The sequence below is a fragment of the Nothobranchius furzeri genome, chromosome 2, assembly GCF_043380555.1.
Source record: "Nothobranchius furzeri strain GRZ-AD chromosome 2, NfurGRZ-RIMD1, whole genome shotgun sequence".
NCBI classification, from domain to species: domain Eukaryota; kingdom Metazoa; phylum Chordata; class Actinopteri; order Cyprinodontiformes; family Nothobranchiidae; genus Nothobranchius; species Nothobranchius furzeri.
The window spans coordinates 84,908,827-84,934,505 of NC_091742.1; the positions used below are offsets into that span (position 1 = coordinate 84,908,827).

The 25,679-nt window shown below is 44.5% G+C and overlaps 1 protein-coding gene across 5 annotated transcripts in view; it reads left to right on the forward strand.

The window, feature by feature from the left end:
• LOC129160753 (NLR family CARD domain-containing protein 3) overlaps window positions 1–25,679 on the forward strand; it is a 272,871-nt gene that overhangs the window by 152,684 nt on the left and 94,508 nt on the right. For all 5 annotated transcript variants that reach the window (XM_070548078.1, XM_070548080.1, XM_070548081.1 and 2 more), the window contains exon 11: window positions 20,113–20,286. In XM_070548078.1, coding sequence (XP_070404179.1) covers window positions 20,113–20,286 — 174 coding nt within the window. The remainder of the gene's footprint in view (window positions 1–20,112; window positions 20,287–25,679) is intronic.

Below are 25,679 nucleotides of genomic sequence, written 5' to 3' on the forward strand. Positions count from 1 at the left end.
ACCCTAAAAACGGCAAAAACGGCTAAAAATCGCCATTTCAACCCAAAATGGCCGACTTCCTGTTTGATATTGACCATGCTTGCAAGAGACTTTTCTGTGCGGACTGTTGAGTACTACAAGTGTACCAAATTTCATAACTGTACGATAAACTAAGCTTTATGGAGAGGGTTTTTTTTCACTTTCTAGGGGGCGCTGTTCAGCCATTTTCTTTGCGATTTTTTTGGGACCTTTAAAATATGAAATTTTTCACCAGGCCTGACAAGTATGCAAAATATTGTGAGTTTTGGGGTATGATAAGGTCCCCAAAAAGCCGTTCAAAGGGGCACCGGAATAATAAATAATAATTAAAGCTGCAAGCAGCGTCGTTCGGCCCTCGCAGCTCTGCGCCGCTCCGGCCTGGCCAGCAGCCCGGGGCACCAGGGCACGTCTGGCAGAACAGAATCGTCAACCACCCCGACGCCAGAATCCGCAAATGGCCTCCTAGTCCGCACCTCACCCTGACTCAGCATCCCCTCTGAGCTCACCATTAAATTGAATTGTAAGGTTACGGCGTTACGCCAGAATTCGCCATGGCATAAAAGCCCCTCCCTTTCTGGAAAGCTATCAGATCTGAATGGTCATTACAACATCATGAAGACAGTGTATGACCTTAGTGTCATGTTCACTAAATTAGAGGGGACAAATATGGGTATTTCAGCATAAAAAATAGACTTCCTGTAGTCAGGGGGCGGGGCTTAGGTGATGTCAGCTGTCCACATTGTCATTTTTTACAGATATGGTCAATGATCACACAGACAAAGTTTGAAAAAGATCTGATCATGCACATGGGAGTTATTAAGTCAAGTAAAGTAATGGCGAAAGGTCAAAGTTTGAGGCTTAGCCACGCCCACACCTTTCAACTTTTGAAAAATCCGACGGTTGAATTTTTTCCCCTACGTCGTAAGAGTATACAGCAGAAGTTTGAAAGTAATTGGTGAAAAGGGCGACGGAGCATCACTCTCCAAACAACGTGTGCGAAAACCACTAAATCGCGTACTTGGACCAAAATGGCCGACTTCCTGTGCGACTTTGTCCTTGGCTCCAAGAGACTTTTTTGTAGGTCCTGAGACACCACATTAGTGTACCAAATTTCGTAATCCTCAGTCAAAGCATGGCTTGGGGCTATTAGTTTAAATGGTCCTAGGGGGCGCTATTTAAGAGAATAGGCCACGCCCACAAACTTCAGCTGTCTATTTCTCTTGGGGGTCAGACTAGGATCACTCACCAGAAGTTTCGTAGCGATATCACGATAACTGAAGAAATGAGAGGCAAACGTATTTCCATGGCGTGATGGCGATTTTCGCCATGCTCCCAAAGCCCCGCCTTTTTTCAAAACCTGCCAGTACTGGAGACTAAGTAACCTCAAGTTGTCTACTGCTGTTTCCCACAGAATCCTGGTGATTGGGTAAAAGGAGTCCAGTAGGGAGCTGTGAAAAAAAGAGTGGCGTGGCGACAGGTCAAAGTTTGAGGCTTAGCCACGCCCACACCTTTCAACTTTTGAAAAATCCGACGGTTGAATTTTTTCCCCTATGTCTTAAGAGTATATAGCAGAAGTTTGAAGGAGATTGGTGAAAAGGGCGACGGAGCATCACTCTCCAAACAACGTGTGCGAAAACCACTAAATCGCGTACTTGGACCAAAATGGCCGACTTCCTGTGCGACTTTGCACTTGGCTCCAAGAGACTTTTTTGTAGGTCCTGAGACACCACATTAGTGTACCAAATTTCGCAATCCTCAGTCAAAGCTTGGCTTGGGGCTATTAGTTTAAATGGTCCTAGGGGGCGCTATTTAAGAGAATAGGCCACGCCCACAAACTTCAGCTGTCTATTTGTCTTGGGGGTCAGACTAGGATCACTCACCAGAAGTGTCGGAGCGATATCACGATAACTGAAGAAATGAGAGGCAAACGTATTTCCATGGCGTGATGGCGATTTTCGCCATGCTCCCAAAGCCCCGCCTTTTTTCAAAACCTGCCAGTACTGGAGACCAAGTAACCTCAAGTTGTCTACTGCTGTTTCCCACAGAATCCTGGTGATTGGGTAAAAGGAGTCCAGTAGGGAGCTGTGAAAAAAAGAGTGGCGTGGCGGCAGGTCAAAGTTTGAGGCTTAGCCACGCCCACACCTTTCAACTTTTGAAAAATCCGACGGTTGAATTTTTTTCCCTATGTCTTACGAGTACATAGCAGAAGTTTGAAGGAGAATGGTGAAAAGGGCGACGGAGCATCACTCTCCAAACAACGTGTGCGAAAACCACTAAATCGCGTACTTGGACCAAAATGGCCGACTTCCTGTGCGACTTTGCACTAGGCTCCAAGAGACTTTTTTGTAGGTCCTGAGACACCACATTAGTGTACCAAATTGCGTAATCCTCAGTCAAAGCATGGCTTGGGGCTGACAGTTTTAATGGTCCTAGGGGGCGCTATTTCAGAAAATAGGCCACGCCCACCGGATGTTGACATCAGATTGTTTGAGGGGCCAGACTAGGATTACTCACAAAAAGTTTCGTGACGATATCTTTAGAAATGACGAAATGGGAGGCAAACGTAAGGCCACGGCGGTACGTCTGACTTCGCCGCGCCGCCACAGCCCCGCCCTCTGCCGAAAACTCCCATAAAGTGACGCCAAGCAACCCCCACTTGTCTTGAGTTACCAGCTACAAATTTGTGGTGATTAAGTGAAATGGGGCAATTTGGGACCTTTCACAGTAAAACTTGACCTTTTTGGTCCTGAGCGGGCGGGGCTTGTGTGATGTCATCATCCAACCATTCATATTACTTTGTGGGTGGATGATGAATGACCACAGAAAGTTTGGTAACTTTATTCTATTCAGTTATGAAGTTATAGCAATTTAAAAAAAATTGGCGAGTAGTCAAACTTCAAGGCCTGGCCCCGCCCCTTCAACATATACGAAAACTCAGAATCCTCATCTCATTTTGTTTGCCCATCCCTTCTGAGCATTTTTACACAATTTTTGAGACGATCGTGCGAAAAATGATCGAGCAATCCAATCAGAAACGGACCCTAAAAACTGCAAAAATGGCTAAAAATCGCCATTTCAACCCAAAATGGCCGACTTCCTGTTTGATATTGACCATGCTTGCAAGAGACTTTTCTGTGCGGACTGTTGAGTACTACAAGTGTACCAAATTTCATAACTGTACGATAAACTAAGCTTTATGGAGAGGGGTTTTTTTTCACATTGTAGGGGGCGCTGTTCAGCCATTTTCTTTGCGATTTTTTTGGGACCTTTAAAATATCAAATTTTTCACCAGGCCTGACAAGTTTGCAAAATATTGTGAGTTTTGGGGTATGTTAAGGTCCCCAAAAAGCCATTCAAAGGGGGCACGGAATAACAAAAAAAGAAAGAATTAAAGCTGCAAGCAGCGTCGTTCGGCCCTCGCAGCTCCGCGCCGCTCCGGTCTGCCGTCGCACCAGTGCACGTCTGACAGAACAGAAACGTCAACCACCCCGACACCAGAAACCGCGAATGGCCTCCTAGTCTGCACCTCACCCTGACTCAGCATCCCCTCTGAGCTCACCATTAAATTGAATATTAAGATTACGGCGTTACGCCAGAATTCGCCATGGCATCAAAGCCCCTCCCTTTCTGGAAAGCTATCAGATCTGAATGGTCATTACAGCATCATGAAGACAGTGCATGACCTTAGGGTCATGTTGACTAAATTAGAGGGGACAAATATGGGCATTTCAGCATAAAAAATAAATTCCTGTAGTCAGGGGGCGGGGCTTAGGTGATGTCAGCTGTCCACATTGTCATTGTTTACAGATATGGTCAATGATCACACAGACAAAGTTCGAAAAAGATCTGATCATGCACATGGGAGTTATTAAGTCAAGTAAAGTAATGGCGAAAGGTCAACGTTTGAGGCTTAGCCACGCCCACACCTTTCAACTTTTGAAAAATCCGACGGTTGAATTTTTTCCCCTATGTCTTAAGAGTGTATTGCAGAAGTTTGAAGGTGATTGGTGAAAAGGGCGACGGAGCATCACTCTCCAAACAATGTGTGCGAAAACCACTAAATCACGTACTTGCACCAAAATGGCCGACTTCCTGTGCGACTTTACGCTTGGCTCCAAGAGACTTTTTTGTAGGTCCTGAGACCCCACATTAGTGTACCAAATTTCGTAATCCTCAGTCAAAGCATGGCTTGGGGCTGAAAGTTTTAATGGCTCTAGGGGGCGCTATTTAAGAATATAGGCCACGCCCACAAACTTCAGCTGTCTATTTCTCTTGGAGCTCAGACTAGGATCACTCACCAGAAGTTTCGTAGCAATATCACGATAACTGAAGAAATGAGACAAACGTATTTCCATGGCGTGATGGCGATTTTCGCCATGGTCCCAAAGCCCCGCCTTTTTTCAAAACCTGCCAGTACTGGAGACCAAGTAACCTCAACTTGTCTACTGCTGTTTGCCACAGAATCCTGGTGATTGGGTAAAAGGAGTCCAGTAGGGAGCTGTGAAAAAAAGAGTAGCGTGGCGACAGGTCAAAGTTTGAGGCTTAGCCACGCCCACACCTTTCAACTTTTGAAAAATCCGACGGTTAAATTTTTTCCCCTATGTCTTAAGGGTATATAGCAGAAGTTTGAAGGAGATTGGTGAAAAGGGCGACGGAGCATCACTCTCCAAACAACGTGTGCGAAAACCACTAAATCGCGTACTTGATCCAAAATGGCCGACTTCCTGTGCGACTTTGAACTTGACTCCAAGAGACTTTTTTGTAGGTCCTGAGACACCACATTAGTGTACCAAATTTCGTAATCCTCAGTCAAAGCATGGCTTGGGGCTAATAGTTTAAATGGTCCTAGGGGGCGCTATTTCAAAACATAGGCCACGCCCACAAAATTCAGCTGTCTATTTCTCTTGGAGCTCAGACTAGGATCACTCACCAGAAGTTTCGTAGCAATATCACGATAACTGAAGAAATGAGAGACAAACGTATTTCCATGGCGTGATGGCGATTTTCGCCATGGTCCCAAAGCCCCGCCTTTTTTCAAAACCTGCCAGTACTGGAGACCAAGTAACCTCAACTTGTCTACTGCTGTTTGCCACAGAATCCTGGTGATTGGGTAAAAGGAGTCCAGTAGGGAGCTGTGAAAAAAAGAGTAGCGTGGCGACAGGTCAAAGTTTGAGGCTTAGCCACGCCCACACCTTTCAACTTTTGAAAAATCCGACGGTTGAATTTTTTCCCCTATGTCTTAAGGGTATATAGCAGAAGTTTGAAGGAGATTGGTGAAAAGGGCGACGGAGCATCACTCTCCAAACAACGTGTGCGAAAACCACTAAATCGCGTACTTGATCCAAAATGGCCGACTTCCTGTGCGACTTTGAACTTGACTCCAAGAGACTTTTTTGTAGGTCCTGAGACACCACATTAGTGTACCAAATTTCGTAATCCTCAGTCAAAGCATGGCTTGGGGCTAATAGTTTTAATGGTCCTAGGGGGCGCTATTTCAGAAAATAGGCCACGCCCACCAGATGTTCACATCAGATCTTTTGGGGGGCCGGACTAGGATCACTCACAAGAAGTTTCGTGACGATATCTTTGGAAATGACGAAATGGGAGGCAAACGTAAGGCCAAGGCGGTACGCCTGAATTCGCCGCGCCACCACAGCCCCGCCCTCTGCCGAAAACTCCCATAAAGTGACGCCAAGCAACCCCCACTTGTCTTGAGTTACCAGCTACAAATTTGTGGTGATTAAGTGAAATGGGGCAATTTGGGACCTTTCACAGTAAAACTTGATCTTTTTGGTCCTGAGGGGGCGGGGCTTGTGTGATGTCATCATCCGACCTTTCAATTTACTTTGTGGGTGGATGACGAATGACCACAGAAAGTTTGGTAACTCTATTCCATTCAGTTATGAAGTTATAGCAATTTAAATATTTTTGGCGAGTAGTCAAACTTCGAGGCCTGGCTCCGCCCCTTCAACATATACGAAAACTCAGAATCCTTATCTCATTTTGTTCGCCCATCGCTTCTGAGCAATTTTACACAATTTTTGAGACGATCGTGCGAAAAATGATCGAGCAATCCAATCAGAAACGGACCCTAAAAACGGCAAAAACGGCAAAAAATCGCCATTTCAACCCAAAATGGCCGACTTCCTGTTTGATATTGACCATGGTTGCAAGAGACTTTTCTGTGCGGACTGTTGAGTACTACAAGTGTACCAAATTTCATAACTGTACGATAAACTAAGCTTTATGGAGAGGGGTTTTTTTCACTTTGTAGGGGGCGCTGTTCAGCCATTTTCTTTGCGATTTTTTTGGGACCTTTAAAATATCAAATTTTTCACCAGGCCTGACAAGTGTGCAAAATATTGTGAGTTTTGGGGTATGTTAAGGTCCCCAAAAAGCTGTTCAAAGGGGGCACGGAATAACAAAAAATAATTAAAGCTGCAAGCAGCGTCGTTCGGCCCTCGCAGCTCCGCGCCGCTCCGGCCTGGCCGGCAGCCCGGGGCACCAGGGCATGTCTGGCAGAACAGAAACGTCAATCATCCCGTCACCGGAAACAGCAAATGGCCTCCTAGTCCGCACCTCACCCTGACTAAGCATCCCCTCTGAGCTCACCATTAAATTGAATTGTAAGGTTACGGCGTTACGCCAGAATTCGCCATGGCATTAAAGCCCCTCCCTTTCTGGAAAGCTATCAGATTTGAATGGCCATTACAGCATCATGAAGACAGTGCATGACCTAGGTGTCATGTTGACTAAATTAGAGGGGACAAATATGGGCATTTCAGCATAAAATAATAACTTCCTTTAGTCAGGGGGCGGGGCTTAGATGATGTCAGCTGTCCACATTGTCATTGTTTACAGATATGGTCAATGATCACACAGACAAAGTTCGAAAAAGATCTGATCATGCACATGGGAGTTATTAAGTCAAGTAATGGCGAAAGGTCAAAGTTTGAGGCTTAGCCACGCCTACACCTTTCAACTTTTGAAAAATCCGACGGTTGACTTTTTTCCCCTATGCCTTAAGAGTATATAGCAGAAGTTTGAAGGCGATTGGTAAAAAGGGCGAAGGAGCATCACTCTCCAAACAACGTGTGCGAAAACCACTAAATCGCGTACTTGGACCAAAATGGCCGACTTCCTGTGCAATTTTGTGCTTGGCTCCAAGAGACTTTTTTGTAGGTCCTGGGACACCACATTAGTGTACCAAATTTCGTAATCCTCAGTGAAAGCATGGCTTGGGGCTAATAAATTAAATGGTCCTAGGGGGCGCTATTTCAGAAATTAGGCCACGCCCACATATTTCAGGTGTCTATGTCTCTTTGGGGTCAGACTAGGATCACTCACCAGAAGTTTCGTAACAATATCACGATAAATGAAGAAATGAGAGGCAAACGTATTTCCATGGCGTGATGGCGATTTTCGACATGCTCCCAAAGCCCCGCCTTTTTTTGAAACCTTCCAGTACTGGATACCAAGTGACCTCAAGTTGTCTACTGCTATTTGCCAGAGACTCCTGCCGATTGGGTAAAAGGAGTCCAGTAGGGAGCTGTGAAAAAAAGAGTGGCGCGGCGACAGGTCAAAGTTTGAGGCTTAGCCACGCCCACACCTTTCAACTTTTGAAAAATCCGACGGTTGAATTTTTTCCCCTATGCCTTAAGAGTATACAGCAGAAGTTTGAAGGCGATTGGTGAAAAGGGCGACGGAGCATCACTCTCCAAACAACGTGTGCGAAAACCACTAAATCGCGTACTTGGACCAAAATGGCCGACTTCCTGTGCAATTTTGTGATTGGCTCCAAGAGACTTTTTTGTAGGTCCTGGGACACCACATTAGTCTACCAAATTTCGTAATCCTCAGTCAAAGCATGGCTTGGGGCTATTAGTTTAAATGGTCCTAGGGGGCGCTATTTCAGAAATTAGGCGACGCCCACATATTTCAGCTGTCTATGTCTCTTTGTGGTCAGACTAGGATCACTCACCAGAAGTTTCGTAACGATATCACGATAAATGAAGAAATGAGAGGCAAACGTATTTCCATGGCGTGATGGCGATTTTCGCCATGCTCCCAAAGCCCTGCCTTTTTTTGAAACCTTCCAGTACTGGATACCAAGTGACCTCAAGTTGTCTACTGCTATTTGCCAGAGACTCCTGCTGATTGGGTAAAAGGAGTCCAGTAGGGAGCTGTGAAAAAAAGAGTGGTGCGGCGACAGGTCAAAGTTTGAGGCTTAGCCACGCCCACACCTTTCAACTTTTGAAAAATCCGACGGTTGAATTTTTTCCTCTATGTCTTAAGAGCAGATGGCAGAAGTTTGAAGCAGATTGGTGAAAATGGCGACGGAGCATCACTCTCCAAACAACGTGTGCGAAAACCACTAAATTGCGTACTTGGACCAAAATGGCCGACTTCCTGTGCAACTTTGCACTTGGCTCCAAGAGACTTTTTTGTAGGTCCTGAGACACCACATTAGTGTACCAAATTTCGTACTCCTCAGTCAAAGCATGGCTTGGGGCTGACAGTTTTAATGGTCCTAGGGGGCCCTATTTCAGAAAATAGGCCACGCCCACCGGATGTTCACATCAGATCTTTTGAGGGGCCGGACTAGGATCACTCACAACAAGTTTCGTGACGATATCTTTAGAAATGACGAAATGGAAGGCAAACGTAAGGCCATGGCGGTACGCCTGACTTCGCCGCGCCGCCACAGCCCCGCCTTCTGCCGAAAACTCCCATAAAGTGACGCCAAGCAACCTCCACTTGTCTTGAGTTACCAGCTACAAGTTTGTGGTGATTAAGTGAAATGGGGCAATTTGGGACCTTTCACAGTAAAACTTGACCTTTTTGGTCCTGAGGGGGCGGGGCTTGTGTGATGTCATCATCCGACCATTCAATTTACTTTGTGGCTGGATGACGAATGACCACAGAAAGTTTGGTAATTCTATTCCTTTCAGTTATTAAGTTATAGCAATTTTAAATTTTTTGGCGAGTAGTCAAACTTCGAGGCCTGGCCCCGCCCCTTCAACATATACGAAAACTCAGAATCCTTGTCTCATTTTGTTCGCCCATTCCTTCTGAGCAATTTTACACAAGTTTTGAGACGATCGTGCGAAAAATGATCGAGCAATCCAATCAGAAACGGACCCTAAAAACGGCAAAAACGGCTAAAAATCGCCATTTCAACCCAAAATGGCCGACTTCCTGTTTGATATTGACCATGCTTGCAAGAGACTTTTCTGTGCGGACTGTTGAGTTCTACAAGTGTACCAAATTTCATAACTGTACGATAAACTAAGCTTTATGGAGAGGGTTTTTTTTCACTTTGTAGGGGGCGCTGTTCAGCCATTTTCTTTGCGATTTTTTTGGGACCTTTAAAATATCAAATTTTTCACCAGGCCTGAGAAGTTTGCAAAATATTGTGAGTTTTGGGGTATGTTAAGGTCCCCAAAAAGCCGTTCAAAGGGGGCACGGAATAACAAAAAATAATAATAATCAGAGCAAAAACAAGAGGCCTTCGCAGCGCTTTCGCTGCTCGGGCCTAATTAAAGCTGCAAGCAGCGTCGTTCGGCCCTCGCAGCTCCGCGCCGCTCCGGCCTGGCCGGCAGCCCGGGGCACCAGGGCACGTCTGGCAGAACAGAAACGTCAACCACCCCGACACCAGAAACCGCAAATGGCCTCCTCGTCCGCACCTCACCCTGACTCAGCATCCCCTCTGAGCTCACCATTAAATTGAATTGTAAGGTTACGGCGTTACGCCAGAATTCGCCATGGCATCAAAGCCCCTCCCTATCTGGAAAGCTATCAGATCTGAATGGTCATTACAGCATCATGAAGACCGTGCATGACCTTAGTGTCATGTTGACTAAATTAGAGGGGACAAATATGGGCATTTCAGCATAAAACAATAGACTTCCTGTATTCAGGGGGCGGGGCTTAGGTGATGTCAGCTGTCCACATTGTCATTGTTTAAAGATATGGTCAATGATCACACAGACAAAGTTCGAAAAAGATCTGATCATGCACATGGGAGTTATTAAGTCAAGTAAAGTAATGGCGAAAGGTCAAAGTTTGAGACTTAGCCACGCCCACACCTTTCAACTTTTGAAAAATCCGACGGTTGAATTTTTTCTCCTATGTCTTAAGAGTAAATAGCAGAAGTTTGAAGGCGATTGGTGAAAAGGGCAACGGAGCATCACTCTCCAAACAACGTGTGCCAAAACAACTAAATCGCGTACTTGGACCAAAATGGCCGACTTCCTGTGCGACTTTGCACTTGGCTCCAAGAGACTTTTTTGTAGGTCCGGAGACACCTCATTAGTGTACCAAATTTCGTAATCCTCAGTCAAAGAATGGCTAGGGGCTGACAGTTTTAATGGTCCTAGGGGGCGCTATTTCAGAAAAATGGCCACGCCCACAAATTTTTGCTGTCCATTTCTATTGGGGGTCAGACTAGGATCACTCACAACAAATTTCGAGGTGATATCTCGATAACTTAAGAAATGAGAGGCAAACGTATTTCCATGGCGTGATGGCGATTTTCGCCATGCTCCCAAAGCCCCGCCTTTTTTCAAAACCTGCCAGTACTGGAGACAAAGTAACCTCAACTTGTCTACTGCTGTTTGCCACAGAATCCTGGTGTTTGGGTAAAAGGAGTCCAGTAGGGAGCTGTGAAAAAAAGAGTGGCGTGGCGACAGGTCAAAGTTTGAGGCTTAGCCACGCCCACATCTTTCAACTTTTGAAAAATCCGACGGTTGAATTTTTTCCCCTATGTCTTAAGAGTATATAGCAGAAGTTTGAAGGAGATTGGTGAAAAGGGCGACGGAGCATCACTCTCCAAACAACGTGTGCGAAAACCACTAAATCGCGCACTTGGACCAAAATGGCCGACTTCCTGTGCGACTTTGCGCTTGGCTCCAAGAGACTTTTTTGTAGGTCCTGAGACACCACATTAGTGTACCAAATTTCGTAATCCTCAGTCAAAGCATAGCTTGGGGCTATTAGTTTAAATGGTCCTAGGGGGCGCTATTTAAGAAAATAGGCCACGCCCACTAAATTCAGATATCTATGTCGCTTGGGGGTCAGACTAGGATCACGCACCAGAAGTTTCGTAGCAATATCACGATAACTGAAGAAATGAGAGGCAAACATACTTCCATGGCGTGATGGCGATTTTCGCCATGCTCCTGAAGCCCCGCCTTTTTTTGAAACCTGCCAGTACTGGATACCAAGTGACCTCAAGTTGTCTACTGCTGTTTGCCAGAGATTCCTGCTGATTGGGTAAAAGGAGTCCAGTAGGGAGCTGTGAAAAAATGAGTGGCGTGGCGACAGGTCAAAGTTTGAGGCTTAGCCACGCCCACACCGTTAAACTTTTGAAAAATCCGACGGTTGAATTTTTTCCTCTTTGTCTTAAGAGTATATAGCAGACGTTTCAAGGAGATTGGTGAAAAGGGCGACGGAGCATCACTCTCCAAACAAGGTGTGCGAAAACCAGTAAATCGCGTACTTGGACCAAAATGGCCGACTTCCTGTGCGACTTTGCACTTGGGTCCAAGAGACTTTTTTGTAGGTCCTGAGACACCACATTAGTGTACCAAATTTCGTAATCCTCAGTCAAAGCATGGCTTGGGGCTGACAGTTTTAATGGTCCTAGGGGGCGCTATTTCAGAAAATAGGCCACGCCCACCGGATGTTCACATCAGATCTTTTGGGGGGCCGGACTAGGATCACTCACAAGAAGTTTCGTGACGATATCTTTGGAAATGACGAAATGGGAGGCAAACGTAAGGCCAAGGCGGTACGCCTGAATTCGCCGCGCCGCCACAGCCCCGCCCTCTGCCGAAAACTCCCATAAAGTGACGCCAAGCAACCCCCACTTGTCTTGAGTTACCAGCTACAAATTTGTGGTGATTAAGTGAAATGGGGCAATTTGGGACCTTTCACAGTAAAACTTGATCTTTTTGGTCCTGAGGGGGCGGGGCTTGTGTGATGTCATCATCCGACCATTCAATTTACTTTGTGGGGGGATGACGAATGACCACAGAAAGTTTGGTAACTCTATTCCATTCAGTTATGAAGTTATAGCAATTTAAATATTTTTGGCGAGTAGTCAAACTTCGAGGCCTGGCTCCGCCCCTTCAACATATACGAAAACTCAGAATCCTTATCTCATTTTGTTCGCCCATCCCTTCTGAGCAATTTTACACAATTTTTGAGACGATCGTGCGAAAAATGTTCGAGCAATCCAATCAGAAACGGACCCTAAAAACGGCAAAAACGGCAAAAAATCGCCATTTCAACCCAAAATGGCCGACTTCCTGTTTGATATTGACCATGGTTGCAAGAGACTTTTCTGTGCGGACTGTTGAGTACTACAAGTGTACCAAATTTCATAACTGTACGATAAACTAAGCTTTATGGAGAGGGGTTTTTTTCACTTTGTAGGGGGCGCTGTTCAGCCATTTTCTTTGCGATTTTTTTGGGACCTTTAAAATATCAAATTTTTCACCAGGCCTGACAAGTGTGCAAAATATTGTGAGTTTTGGGGTATGTTAAGGTCCCCAAAAAGCTGTTCAAAGGGGGCACGGAATAACAAAAAATAATAATAATCAGAGCAAAAACAAGAGGCCTTCGCAGCGCTTTCGCTGCTCGGGCCTAATAATAATCAGAGCAAAAACAAGAGGCCTTCGCAGCGCTTTCGCTGCTCGGGCCTAATAATAATCGGAGCAAAAACAAGAGGCCTTCGCAGCGCTTTCGCTGCTCGGGCCTAATTAAAGCTGCAAGCAGCGTCGTTCGGCCCTCGCAGCTCCGCGCCGCTCCGGCCTGGCCGGCAGCCCGGGGCACCAGGCTACATTTGCGAAACAGAAACGTCGACCACCCCGACACCAGAAACTGCTAACGGCCACCTTGTCCGCACCTCACACTGACTCAGCATCCCCTTTGAGCCCACCATTATATTTTACGTCTCACCACTAGGGAATCCTCTATCTTTACCACACTGGTGGTGTGATGACAGTGACCACCTTTAATGCTATTCTGACCATGTCTTTTAAAGTTATCGAAGGATAACGTTATCTAAGGGGCGCTGTGACCAACTACAGAAAAGTCCCATTGAGGTCAGCTTTGGTAACATTATATAACATTCACCAACAGTTTGTGCCTCATTGGCTAAAGGGCATGATTGTTCATTGCCATGTTCAGTCCCGGGCAAATCGGAGGCCGTTTCTAGAAGTTACAGACAAATGTAAGGTCATGGCGTCACACCAGCATTCACCATGGCATCAAAGCCCCTCCCTTTCTGGAAAGCTATCAGATCTGAATGGTCATTACAACATCATGAAGACAGTGTATGACCTTAGTGTCATGTTCACTAAATTAGAGGGGACAAATATGGGCATTTCACCATAAAACAATAGACTTCCTGTTGTCAGGGGGCGGGGCTTAGGTGATGTCAGCTGTCCACATTGTCGTTGTCTTGAGATGTGGTCAGTGATCACACAGACAAAGTTTGAAATAGATCTGATCATGCACTTGGGAGTTATTAAGTCATGTAATGTAATGGCGAAAGGTTAAAGTTTGATGCTTAGCCACGCCCACACCTTTCAACTTTTGAAAAATCCGACGGTTGAATTTTTCCCTCTATGTCTTAAGAGTATATAGCAGAAGTTTGAAGGAGATTGGTGCAAAGGACGATGGAGCATCGCTGTCCAAACAATGTGTGCGAAAACCACTAAATCGAGTATTTGGACCAAAATGGCCGACTTCCTGTGCAACTTTGCACTTGGCTCCAAGAGACTTTTTTGTAGTTCCTGAGACACCACATTAGTGTACCAAATTTCGTAATCCTCAGTCAAAGCATGGCTTGGGGCTGACAGTTTTAATGGCTCTAGGGGGCGCTATTTAAGAAAATAGGCCACGCCCACAAATTTCAGCTGTCTATTTCTCTTGGGGGTCAGACTAGGATCACTCACCAGAAGTTCCGTAGCGATATCACGATAACTGAAGAAATGAGAGGCAAACGTATTTCCATGGCGTGATGGCAATTTTCGCCATGCTCCCAAAGCCCCGCCTTTTTTTGAAACCTGCCAGTACTGGACGCCAAGTAACCTCAACTTGTCAACTGCTATTTAACAGAGATTCCTGCTGATTGGGTAAAAGGAGTCCAGTAGGGAGCTGTGAAAAAAAGAGTGGCGTGGCGCCAGGTCAAAGTTTGAGGCTTAGCCACGCCCACACCTTTCAACTTTTGAAAAATCCGACGGTTGAATTTTTCCCCCTATGTCTTAAGAATATATAGCAGAAGTTTGAAGGGGATTGGTGAAAAGGGCGACGGAGCATCACTCTCCAAACAACGTGTACGAAAACCACTAAATCGCGTGCTTGGACCAAAATGGCCGACTTCCTGTGCGACTTTGCGCCTTGCTCCAAGAGACTTTTTTGTAGGTCCTGAAACACCACATTAGTGTACCAAATTTCGTAGTCCTCGGTGAAAGCGTGGCTTGGGGCTATTCGTTTAAATGGTCCTAGGGGGCGCTATTTCAGAAAATAAGCCACGCCCACATATTTCTGCTGTCAATGTCTCTTGGGGGTCAGACTAGGATCACTCACCAGAAGTTCCGTAGCGATATCACGATAACTGAAGAAATGAGAGGCAAACGTATTTCCATGGCGTGATGGCGATTTTCGCCATGCTCCCAAAGCCCCGCCTTTTTTCGAAACCTGCCAGTACTGGAGACCAAGTGACCTCAAGTTGTCTACTGCTATTTGCCAGAGATTCCTGGTGATTGGGTAAAAGGAGTCCAGTAGGGAGCTGTGAAAAAAAGAGTGGTGTGGCGACAGGTTAAAGTTTGAGGCTTAGCCACGCCCACACCTTTCAACTTTTGAAAAATCCGACGGTTGAATTTTTTACCCTATGTCTTTAGAGTATATAGCAGAAGTTTGAAGGCGATTGGTGAAAAGGGCGACGGAGCATCACTCTCCAAACAACGTGTGCGAAAACCACTAAATCGCGTACTTGGACCAAAATGGCCGACTTCCTGTGCGACTTTGCACTTGGGTCCAAGAGACTTTTTTGTAGATCCTGAGACACTACATTAGTGTACCAAATTTCGTAATCCTCAGTCAAAGCATGGCTTGGGGCTGACAGTTTTAATGGTCCTAGGGGGCGCTATTTCAGACATTAGGCCACGCCCACCGGATGTTCCCATCAGATCCTTTTGGGGGTCGGACTAGGATCATTCACAAGAAGTTTCGTGATGATATCTTTAGAAATGACGAAATGGGAGGCAAACGTAAGGACACGGCGGTACGCCTGACTTTGCCGCGCCGCCGCAGCCCCGCCTTCTGCCGAAAACTCCCATAAAGTGACGCCAAGCATCCCCCACTTGTCTTAAACTACCAGCTACAAAGTTGTGGTGATTAAGTTAAATGGGGCAATTTGGGACCTTTCACAGTAAAACTTGACCTTTTTGGTCCTGAGGGGGCGGGGCTTGTGTGATGTCATAAATCGACCATTCAAATTACTTTGTGGGTGGATGACGAATGACCACAGAAAGTGTGGTAACTCTATTTTATTCAATTATGAAGTTATAGCAATTTAAATTTTTTTGGCGAGTAGTCAAACTTCGAGGCCTGGCCCTGCCCCTTCAACATATACGAAAACTCAGAATCCTTGTCTCATTTTGTTCGCCCATCTCTTCTGAGCAAATTTACACCACTTTTGAGACGATCGTGCGAAAAATGATCGAGCAATCCAATCAGAAACGGACCCTAAAAACGGCAAAAACGGCAAAAAATCGCCATTTCAACCCAAAATGGCCGACTTCCTGTTTGATATTGACCATGCTTGCAAGAGACTTTTCTGTGCGGACTGTTGAGTACTACAAGTGTACCAAATTTCATAACTGTACGATAAACTAAGCTTTATGGAGAGGGTTTTTTTTCACTTTGTAGGGGGCGCTGTTCAGCCATTTTCTTTGCGATTTTTTTGGGACCTTTAAAATATCAAATTTTTCACCAGGCCTGACATGTGTGCAAAATATTGTGAGTTTTGGGGTATGTTAAGGTCCCCAAAAAGCCGTTCAAAGCGGGCTAAGAATAATAAATAAAAAAGAATAAACAGAGCAAATACAAGAGGCCTTCGCAGCGCTTTCGCTGCTCGGGCCTAATAAACAGAGCAAAAACAAGAGGCCTTCGCAGCGCTTTGCTGCTCGGGCCTAATAAACAGAACAAAAACAAGAGGCCTTCGCAGCGCTTTCGCTGCTCGGGCCTAATAATCAGAGCAAAAACAAGAGGCCTTCGCAGCGCTTTTGCTGCTCGGGCCTAATAAACAGAGCAAAAACAAGAGGCCTTCGCAGCGCTTTCGCTGCTCGGGCCTAATAATATGTGGTGTTGCTCACCTTATGTGCTCTTATAGAGTTATTAACGTGTGCCTGCCTCATGGTGTAGAGTCCATATTTTGCTGAGTGTCCTGCAATAATGCAGGTTATTAGTTAATTTACTTTTGATAGCAAAGAACAAAATATTTAATGTAAAAGTTATTTACCAGGTGAATCAGCTCACACGTCACCACCAAGTGTCACTGGGGCAGAATCAGTAGCCTCCTTCATGTAGTCATGATGGAATACATACTTATTTAATTGTTAATATCTTAAAAATTCTGAAATGTTTTAATTTTTTTACCTTGAGCAGTTCACTGAGCTTGCACTGTCACTGAGGTGGAAGCTGGAATCAACAGCAGACACCTCACATCTTGGTCTTTTCAGGGGTGTGGACGCTGCTCTGGTACTTTCTGGAAGATGAATTTCCGTCATGGTCCCCGTGTCACAAGACACACTGAGGCTGGGAGCTCTAAACTGGGTGGCTATGTAAAAAACAAAGAAGCAGCACATTTATAAATGTTTAAAAGAGCATAAAGTCACGTGTAACAATAATCTGTAAAACAAATTAAAACTAGAAGGTGATAATAAAATGTTTACATAGACGATTATTAAAAATACACCTTTGCTACGCCGGTAACGCTTCACGTCAGCCTGGACTAGTGCATTCTTGCAGACTACTAAATCAGTCTGACAGCCCATGTCTTGGGTAGATTTAGCCTGAGAAAAATAGAAGCACATTGTTATTGGAGTTTATAAAGTCATAGATAATATACAAAAGAAACTGTCCTATATAGGTGCTTTATAACATTCCTAGTGTGTGATCGTTATTATAACGTAAACGTCAGTCACATATGATGTGAAGAGAGCCAGAAATGTTACCTCCTGCACAGAATTCCTTACAGAACCGGGTCACGCTGTGGTGTAAAGCTGGATTTCACGCTGTAATGCTGTCTGTCAACTAGTGCTGCGTTAGAGCCACTGTTGCAGAATTACCGACTGACACAAAAACAACCCGAATTTTCTCCGAGCCTGACAGTAATAGTCATGTGGACCGTTTCGTCGGCCAGGGCTTCGATATGTTCCGATTCGCTGTTGATTCTAACCATGCCGTTCCACATTTTGTGAACTTAACAAATCAGCCCAAAGGCAGTGCAGACCATCGACATATAAATACTGGACAATTAATTTCCATAGGCTCCAATAACACGTTTTTGAGGCCAAATGGGAGGTGGCCACCACCGCCATTTTGACCGTGTCACAGGTTCCGTCAAGCCCAGACAATTCCACAAAAGGGAAGAGAGGTGGAGCTGAGGGTGGGGCTGTAAGGCTGGGATCAACTGATGACACCCGGTCAAACTAGCTACAAGCTAACCTGAAGCTAACCCAAAGCTAATGCGGAGGTGGGAGCTAAGCCAACGGATGTAGCAACCTAGCTACAACCGGAGTTAACTGTGCAAACCACCAGAGCTTCTGAGTCAGAGATACGCCGGGCTGACTGCTGGGTAAAACCGGGTGGAACACAGAGGTCTCCCGAAACCTCCACAAGCCGGCAGCCCGCGCAGCAGACAGAAGCCGCAATCAGACAGAGATGCGCCGAGCTGCGGGGAGGCAAGAACGGGTGGAAAACAGAGGTCTCCCGAGAGCTCCACAAGCCGATAGTCGGAACCCAGCTCCACCAACATGTTATATTTCAACCCATTTTCTAAAGTGCAGCATTATGTTAAATGCACTGGGGTTTACCCTATTACATTTAAATTTCATGGTTAAACAGTACATGTTAAAATCTAAGCTCAGCTCGGCAGTGACCTAAAATACATAAATATAATTTTACTTACCGAAAAAAATGAAGTGGAGACTCCTTGGACGCTCTATTAGTGCAATTAATGCCACAGCAAGTCATTTTGTCCAACAACTGCACAAAAAATATCCAAAAAAGAATACACACACACAGAGACTCAAAATTCCGGAACAGTTTCCAAGCCAGGCCGAGGCTCTACTGAGGCCTTTCCACGGAGCTAGCTCTGTGGTCACGTGGGTCGGATGCTCATTAATTATACAGAATTTTAGGCTTTTAATACACTTAAACAGAAGAGTGAGGAAAAAATTCACCCCCTCAGAGTTGTCATGAGTGTAAACTAGATCATTTAAACCAAAAACATGTTTTGGTACCAGGCTGTAAACATGTTTATTTCTGCTGTGAAATTGGTAATTTTAACATGGGAGTCATTGAGGATTTGCTCGCTTCTGACACCAGCCCCCAGCGGATGAGGGTAGAACTGCAATTTTTGGTACTTCCGGGTTGGCCTCGATTTTTGAGCCGCATTGTGGGGGCTTGGTGCAGACTGATATTAGCTAAATGAAGTGAACCACGTCCCTCAAACTTTGCATTTAGGTAGGGAATTGTCTTTAGAAGATGTTAAAATTTTTATTTAGCTTACTCACCTTAGACTGGAGCCCACCATGGTGGGGGAGCAGAGTCGATACGCTGCATCTAAATTGTGGAAGAGCCGCGGTGGGCACGGCCTCCCTCTTCAAACGGAGGCGTGCAGAACAACCCAGTTCAAATTCCTTCATGTTGGCGAAGGAATCGCGGGTAAAATGCTGGTTGCAAACTACAGCACAAGGCAGGAGCTGACTGTTTTCCAGTACACCGATTGCATGCAATCACTGGCACCTAATTTCTAAGTCCAGTGGAAAGGAGTGAAACCCCACAGAGCCACCGAACCCACTACACTACACCTTCTCACCATACTAACACGATATGGAACACTAAACCTGAACTACTTTCCTAATAACGCTAACAGTTAAACACTAACTAAACTACAATTTCCAACAGCCAAGCTAACACTAAATAAGTATGTATAACACTAAAAGCTATGCTAAAGATTCGGCTATGCTAACGCTATATGCTAATGCTGAACTACCGCTAACCGTCCTACACTCGCTTGCAAATCCAACTCCCAACTTGCCACAAGGCGTGGCCAAGACTCTCAATGCTCTATAACTTTGACACAGAGCTGCTACGTAGTACTCTACTGGTTTACGTAGTATCTTACTCTTTAGCCATTGGCTAAAGTGTATTCAAAATGACTCAAACTCTATCTTTTAAGCTGAAGGTGGCGCTATACTGTGGTATTTAGGCAGAATTTTAAATTTTAAAGAAAATGCACCAAAATGCTAAAATAATGAATACACACATTTAAAACACTATTAGACACTCATTTATACAGTTCATCAGCAAAAAAAAGATAATTTAGACGTTACTTGCTCTTTAAACACTGGAACAACTGCCGTTATGCTTTGTGATGGGAATGTGTTTGATTTGTTTTGCACATTTTATACTTTTATTGTCTTTGTTTATATTATTTATTATTTTATCTTCGGTGTCTCGTGATATGGACACATTTTTATCTGGAATAAAGTTTGATTCATCATCTTCTTTTTTCTTATTTAATACAATGTGGTAATTTGATGTTTGTTTACCTTTGGCTGGCACGTTTCTGCCAGAACATCCGCCTTTGTCAGAGCCGCCAGCTGTTCGTGGCGTCACTTCCGTTTATGTGCGGGCAGCAGAGGACGATGTTGCCCTCTGCTGCCCGCACATAATTATGAACCAAAACACAGAACAAACATTCAGAAGAGTTTTAAAGTTTCATTTAGTTCATGTTTCTGTTTTAACCTGCATCCTGTTGGCTTCAGCTCACTGCTTTTATTCTTTATTCAGGTTGGGGGGCTGCGGCTTGTCAGAGATCAGCTGTTCTTCTCTGGCCTCAGCTCTGAAGTCCAACCCGTCCCATCTGACAGAACTGGACTTGAGCTGGAACATCGTGTCTGATTCTGGAATGAAGGAGCTCTGTGGTTTCCTGGAGAGTCCAGACTGTAGACTGAAGGTTCTGAGGTCAGTTCTCTGCAGCTGTTGGAGGTTTTTCTGTGTTTAACAAACTAAAACCATTCACTCATTCTTAAGAGAAACGAAATTAGCTCAGTTTGAAACTTTAATTTAAACCTAAAAACTTTTTGGTTGTTTCAAAAGTTTAAATGAGACCATTGTAGGGTTTGGTAAATTATGTGCTTTAAGAGCTCAATATATATATATTACCTCTACTTAGGACCAATAAGCTGTGATACTCTTATCTAAATATAGAATATCAACCTGCTTGGTCCGTATTGTGTTTTAATCAGAAGATTCTAGGATTCTTTGTTTATTAAGGGATTGTACACACTTCGTTTTGATTCAGAAAAGAGTCAGGTTTATAAAAGTAAGAATTTATTTTACCAACAATTAAAACATGACAGGTTCACTAACATTTACTGTGATGGATGGAACTAGATGTGATGTATGAAACCTATGTGTGAATGCGATGTTATCAGAACTTCCGTATCTAGGAGAGCTGAGTTCTGGATGTAAAAGAATTTGGTTTGCGTTCAGCTATGAAGTTGATTATTATCAAAAGGCATCAGACGCTATCTGTGTGTCTACTTCACCCGTTTTCGGAGACCCTCTTGGTGGATCCGAAGGTTAGAAGAGAAGCGTGTGCGTAGGTGGAATGATTCTTGGCTGTTTAAAGAAGACGGGAGGCGCAGGCCGTGTTCGAGTTGAGCAGCGCCTCGCCTGGAAAACTGGCGAGAGCAGACGGAAGCAGCAGGGGGAGTGGCTGAAAGCCGGCGTTTAACTCCGGGGACACACCGGCCGCGACGCGCCGAGAAGCGAATCGCTCATGAAATTCGGCCACTGCTCGCCGCTCCTCAGTTCAGATCAGACGCGCCCTAGTCGAGGCGCGCCTCAGCTCAGCTGTAGTGTTTCTTTTAATTACTTGGTGTCCTCCATTTCCTCTCTGCCTTTTTAGCACACCTTAGCTTTCGGTGTGTCGCTGCTAATCTGGAGGTCCGTCAGTTTAGGCTGTTTGGTTGCTGACTTAAAGGAGACATAACATGCTTTGAAGTTATTCCTTTTTACATCTAAATCCTTCAGTTGGGGTCTAAATACAGTCGAACTGCAGTTCTTTGGTCTGATTTCCTCATTATTGTTGCTCTACAGACCCTCATCTACCCCTGTTCTCAGGAGAGTCTTGAGAACGAGCCATTTTTGGGTACTGTCTCTTTAAATCTGGAGGAGGAACTGTAAACCCCGCCACTTTCCATAGTGCAGATCTGTACTCTCCTCCCCCAGTCGGACTTTGTAGTTCTATAGAGAAATCGTTATTTAGCATAGCAGATTTAGCATAGCAGAAACATTATATTAGCATTTTTAAAACATGTGGGGAGAGTTGTTCATCAAGCTGTTTCAAGGCTGCTAACTCTCTCATGCATTTGTCTGTAGTCACACACACACACACACATACACACACACACACACACACACGTCACGGCCGACGGAGGGTCAAGCGAGCAGGCATGCGCGCGCACACACACACACACACAAGGAATGCTGCTTGCTTATTTATTTCTATAAAAAAGGTTTTAAAAAATGATACAGCTCATTAAAACACCATTAAAAGAATATATTTTATTAAGATATATATATATATATATATATATATATATATATATATATATAATTTTATAAGTAGCCTTATTTTATATTGGGTGTCTTAATGGCTGAAAATGGATAAAAAGCAGTTACATTTTAATTTAAAGATTTGAGATTCTAGTGACAAATAAATTACATTTCTCCAAATGTTCTTTAATGTGATCATTATAATTCTAATGCTTACAACTTTGTTTTTGTCTGCAATGTGTAGCCTATATCTTTATTAAATGTGTGTTTTGCTGTAACGTGGTAATTCTCTCTAATGTGTACACAGAGGTGGACATCAGTGCTGCAGTGAAATTCCCAAGATCAGTCTGCTTTGCTAACAAATATAGTTAAATCTTACCTGCATTCTAAATAAATACCGTTAGGTGAAAACATCAGTAGGCATTGAGTTATTGATACAATCCCTAACAGCCAGAATGGAAGAAGAGCATGCTGGGTCATCCTGGACCTGAGCCTGTTCTGTGTATTTACCTACAGGATGCAATAAATGTCTACAAGGCTGAGTTTGGACCATTACATCTAAAAGAAAACATACAATCAGTGATTTTTTTAATTGTTTACATTTATATACAAATTTTCTAAGTATTAACCTCACAGCAAATAATAATAATAATAATGCATTGAACTTATAAAGCGCTTTTCTAGACACCCAAAGACTAGGGATGCTCCGATCAGGTTTTAATCTGCCGATCACCGATACCGATCAGCCAAGAGGCCGATCATGGCCGATCAGCCGATTACCGATACCAATTACATAGACTGGCTGTAAATTGTTCATTTAGCTATGGTGAGTTCTAATGCATGTGTTACATATTAATTCAGAAAAAACATGGTTTTACTTCACGTCAAATTATGTAATATCAGTAACAATTTATAAGAAATTGAAAACATTAAGGCTCTCTTTAGGCTACAAATAGTGCAAAAAAAGTCAATATCTCACATCACCGCCTAAATCAAATTAAGTAACTAAGGATACATTCAGATTCAAATGGAGCATGCATTCCTATTAACTATAACTTACAAAATCAAAAATACCTGAGGCCATGAATTATCAAACTCTGTTTATTGTTATACCAAAAATGAAAGTGCTTACCATTCTTATAACGTATAAAATAAATATGACTCTGTTTCTCAAGGTACCGGTAAAAAAAAATAGCACATTTGTCACTTTCTTATAAAGTATAAAATAAATATGACTGTTTCACAAGGTAAATAAAATAGCCCATTTGTCACTCGAACAACATACATATGGTCCTAAAGACCCTGAAACAGAAAACTAGCACAACTTAAAGTGCAACTGCTTTAAACAGGGAAACGTGTTAAACAGCATATGTGTACGCTAAATATTTATGACGTGTTTGACTTGTTGAGAAGCATCATGGGAAGATTCTTTTTAATAAAGAGGAGCATCTCTGCTTTTTCAGTCATGAGTCTATTCCTGTGTTCATCTACAATGTTGGATGCAGCACTGAATAATCGCTCACTCTCTACACTTGTGCAGGGTGCAGACAGGTAGGCTCGAGCTACTTTAGCAAGGTCTGGAAATCTCTCCTTATTAGTTTTCCAGAATGCCAAAGGTGATGCACTCCGAGGGATGGGTGGCTCTGAGAGATAGACAATCATCTCTGATGATGCTGGTCCTGCTGGAGTGTCAGTGTGAGCCTGCCGTGGGGTTTCTTCTGCCAGGATTTCACCGAACATGGAAGAAAAGGATCCTGGTCGTGGCACTTTCTCTGCTGGTGGTCCTGTGTTGCTGGCTTCAGCTTCTTGGTTTGGGTCCCTCTGAGAGGCCTTTGTAATCAGACGAAGAAGCTGTCTGTGTGTCTCGATCTTGACTGCGTCTTCAGAGTAGAATTTGTCTTTGTACCTAGAATAGGGGTGGGGGGACATCACATCCATTTCTTATTAAACTTGTAGTTTCTGGCAACTTGAAAACAAAATAATTAACTATGGATAAGTAAATGCTTACATTTCAGCGTTATTTATTTTATAATTTTCTCACCTTGGGTCTATGATGGTGGCCAAACTGTAGAGAGGTTCCTTTTCGATATCAGCAAATCTTTTGGAGACAGCTTCCAGCAATGTGGCCTTAGTTGTCTTCACACCATGATCTGCTGCAGCATCTTTGGCAAGTAGGCGCTTTAAAACCAGCACAGAGGGTATGACATCAGCAGCAGATGCAGTTGATGAGCATATTTCTTTAGTCAGCTCTTCAAAGGGTTCCAGGAGTAGTGTTGTGCTTTCAATCAGGTCCCACTGGGAAGATGTAAAGGTAGCAGGTAGCTCAAAGTCAGCAGCATAAACGCCCAAAGCTCGTTTTTGCTCCAAGAGGCTGCGGAGCATATAATAGGTGCTGTTCCACCTCGTGCTGACATCTTGCTGCAGTCTTTTGGTGGGCTGTCCCAGTTGTTTTTGTACACTCTGAAGTCTTGCATATGCTAATGGAGAGTGCCTGAAGTGTCCCACAATGCGTCTCCCTTTGGCAATACTGTCACTTATGCTGCGCTGTGACAGCACAGCATCATGGATGGCCAGCTGCAGGGTGTGTGCCATACACCCCAAACTTGGTAACCCAGCATCTGCCATAGCTTTCGTCATGTTTCTGGCATTGTCTCTTAGTATCACATGTACCCTATCTTTTGGAATATGCCATGTTTGAAACATTTGTTCAAATGCAGCTGCTAAAGCTAGCGCAGTATGGGAACCGGAAAACTCCTGGGCATGCAGAACAGCTCTTTGAAGTTGAAAGTCTGCATCTATCCAGTGAGCTGTTAAGCTCAGCATTGACACAGGACTGACATCTGAGCTCCAAATGTCACTTGTGAAACTCACAGAGGATGAGACGCTTTCTTTAAGGAGTCCCTCGATGAAAGAATACACCGTCTGGTGGAGCTCTGGAAGGGCTACGTCGGCGAAATATTTACGTCCCGGTAGCATGTAGCGAGGTTCCAAGTGGGTTAGTAGTTGGCGGAATCCGGCGTCTTCCACAACTGAAAAAGGCTGGTCGTCTAGTCCAATAAACTCGATTATTTTACGGGTAATTTGCTTAGCCTTTTGACTGTCACGCTCATATGGGCGAGTGTTTCCAAGCGTCGGCTGCGTTAGCTGCCGTCTGACTGTGGCTGCATTAGCAGGCTTCTTTTCATTGTCTGCGGTGAGCCTCAAAAACTCACCATGCTCCGCCAAGTGTTTAGTCTTTAAATGTCGGATCAAATTCGTTGTGTTGAAGTTTTTTGAAGTGCTTCCTCCGCGGGGTATGTTTTCATTGCAAGTGTTGCAAGACGCAAACTTAATATCACTCTCGCACACCGTAAAGTAGCTCCACACGGCAGACATGTTTGTCTTTGCGGGTTTGCCGCCACGCGCATGCGCACTAAGTGGGGAGAAGCGGAAGGGTGAACTACCGGCCGGGAAGAGTAAGCGCCAGATCGGAAATGAAAGGCAGTGATCGGCGATCACAGATCACACACTTTTGCAGGAAAATCGGCCGATAATTATCTGTGGCCGATCAATCGGAGCACCCCTACCAAAGACGCTTTCACACACTCTCACATTCACACACTGCTAGTGATGGTAAGCTACTTGTAGCCACAGCCGCCCTGGGGAGGTCTGACAGAGGCGAGGCTGCCATTTGGCGCCGTCGGCCCCTCTGACCACCACTAACACAGGCAAGTTGGGTGAAGTGTCTTGCCCAAGGACAGAACAGCAGGATACCCCTGGCGGGAGTTGGAATCGAACCCATGACCCTCCGATCA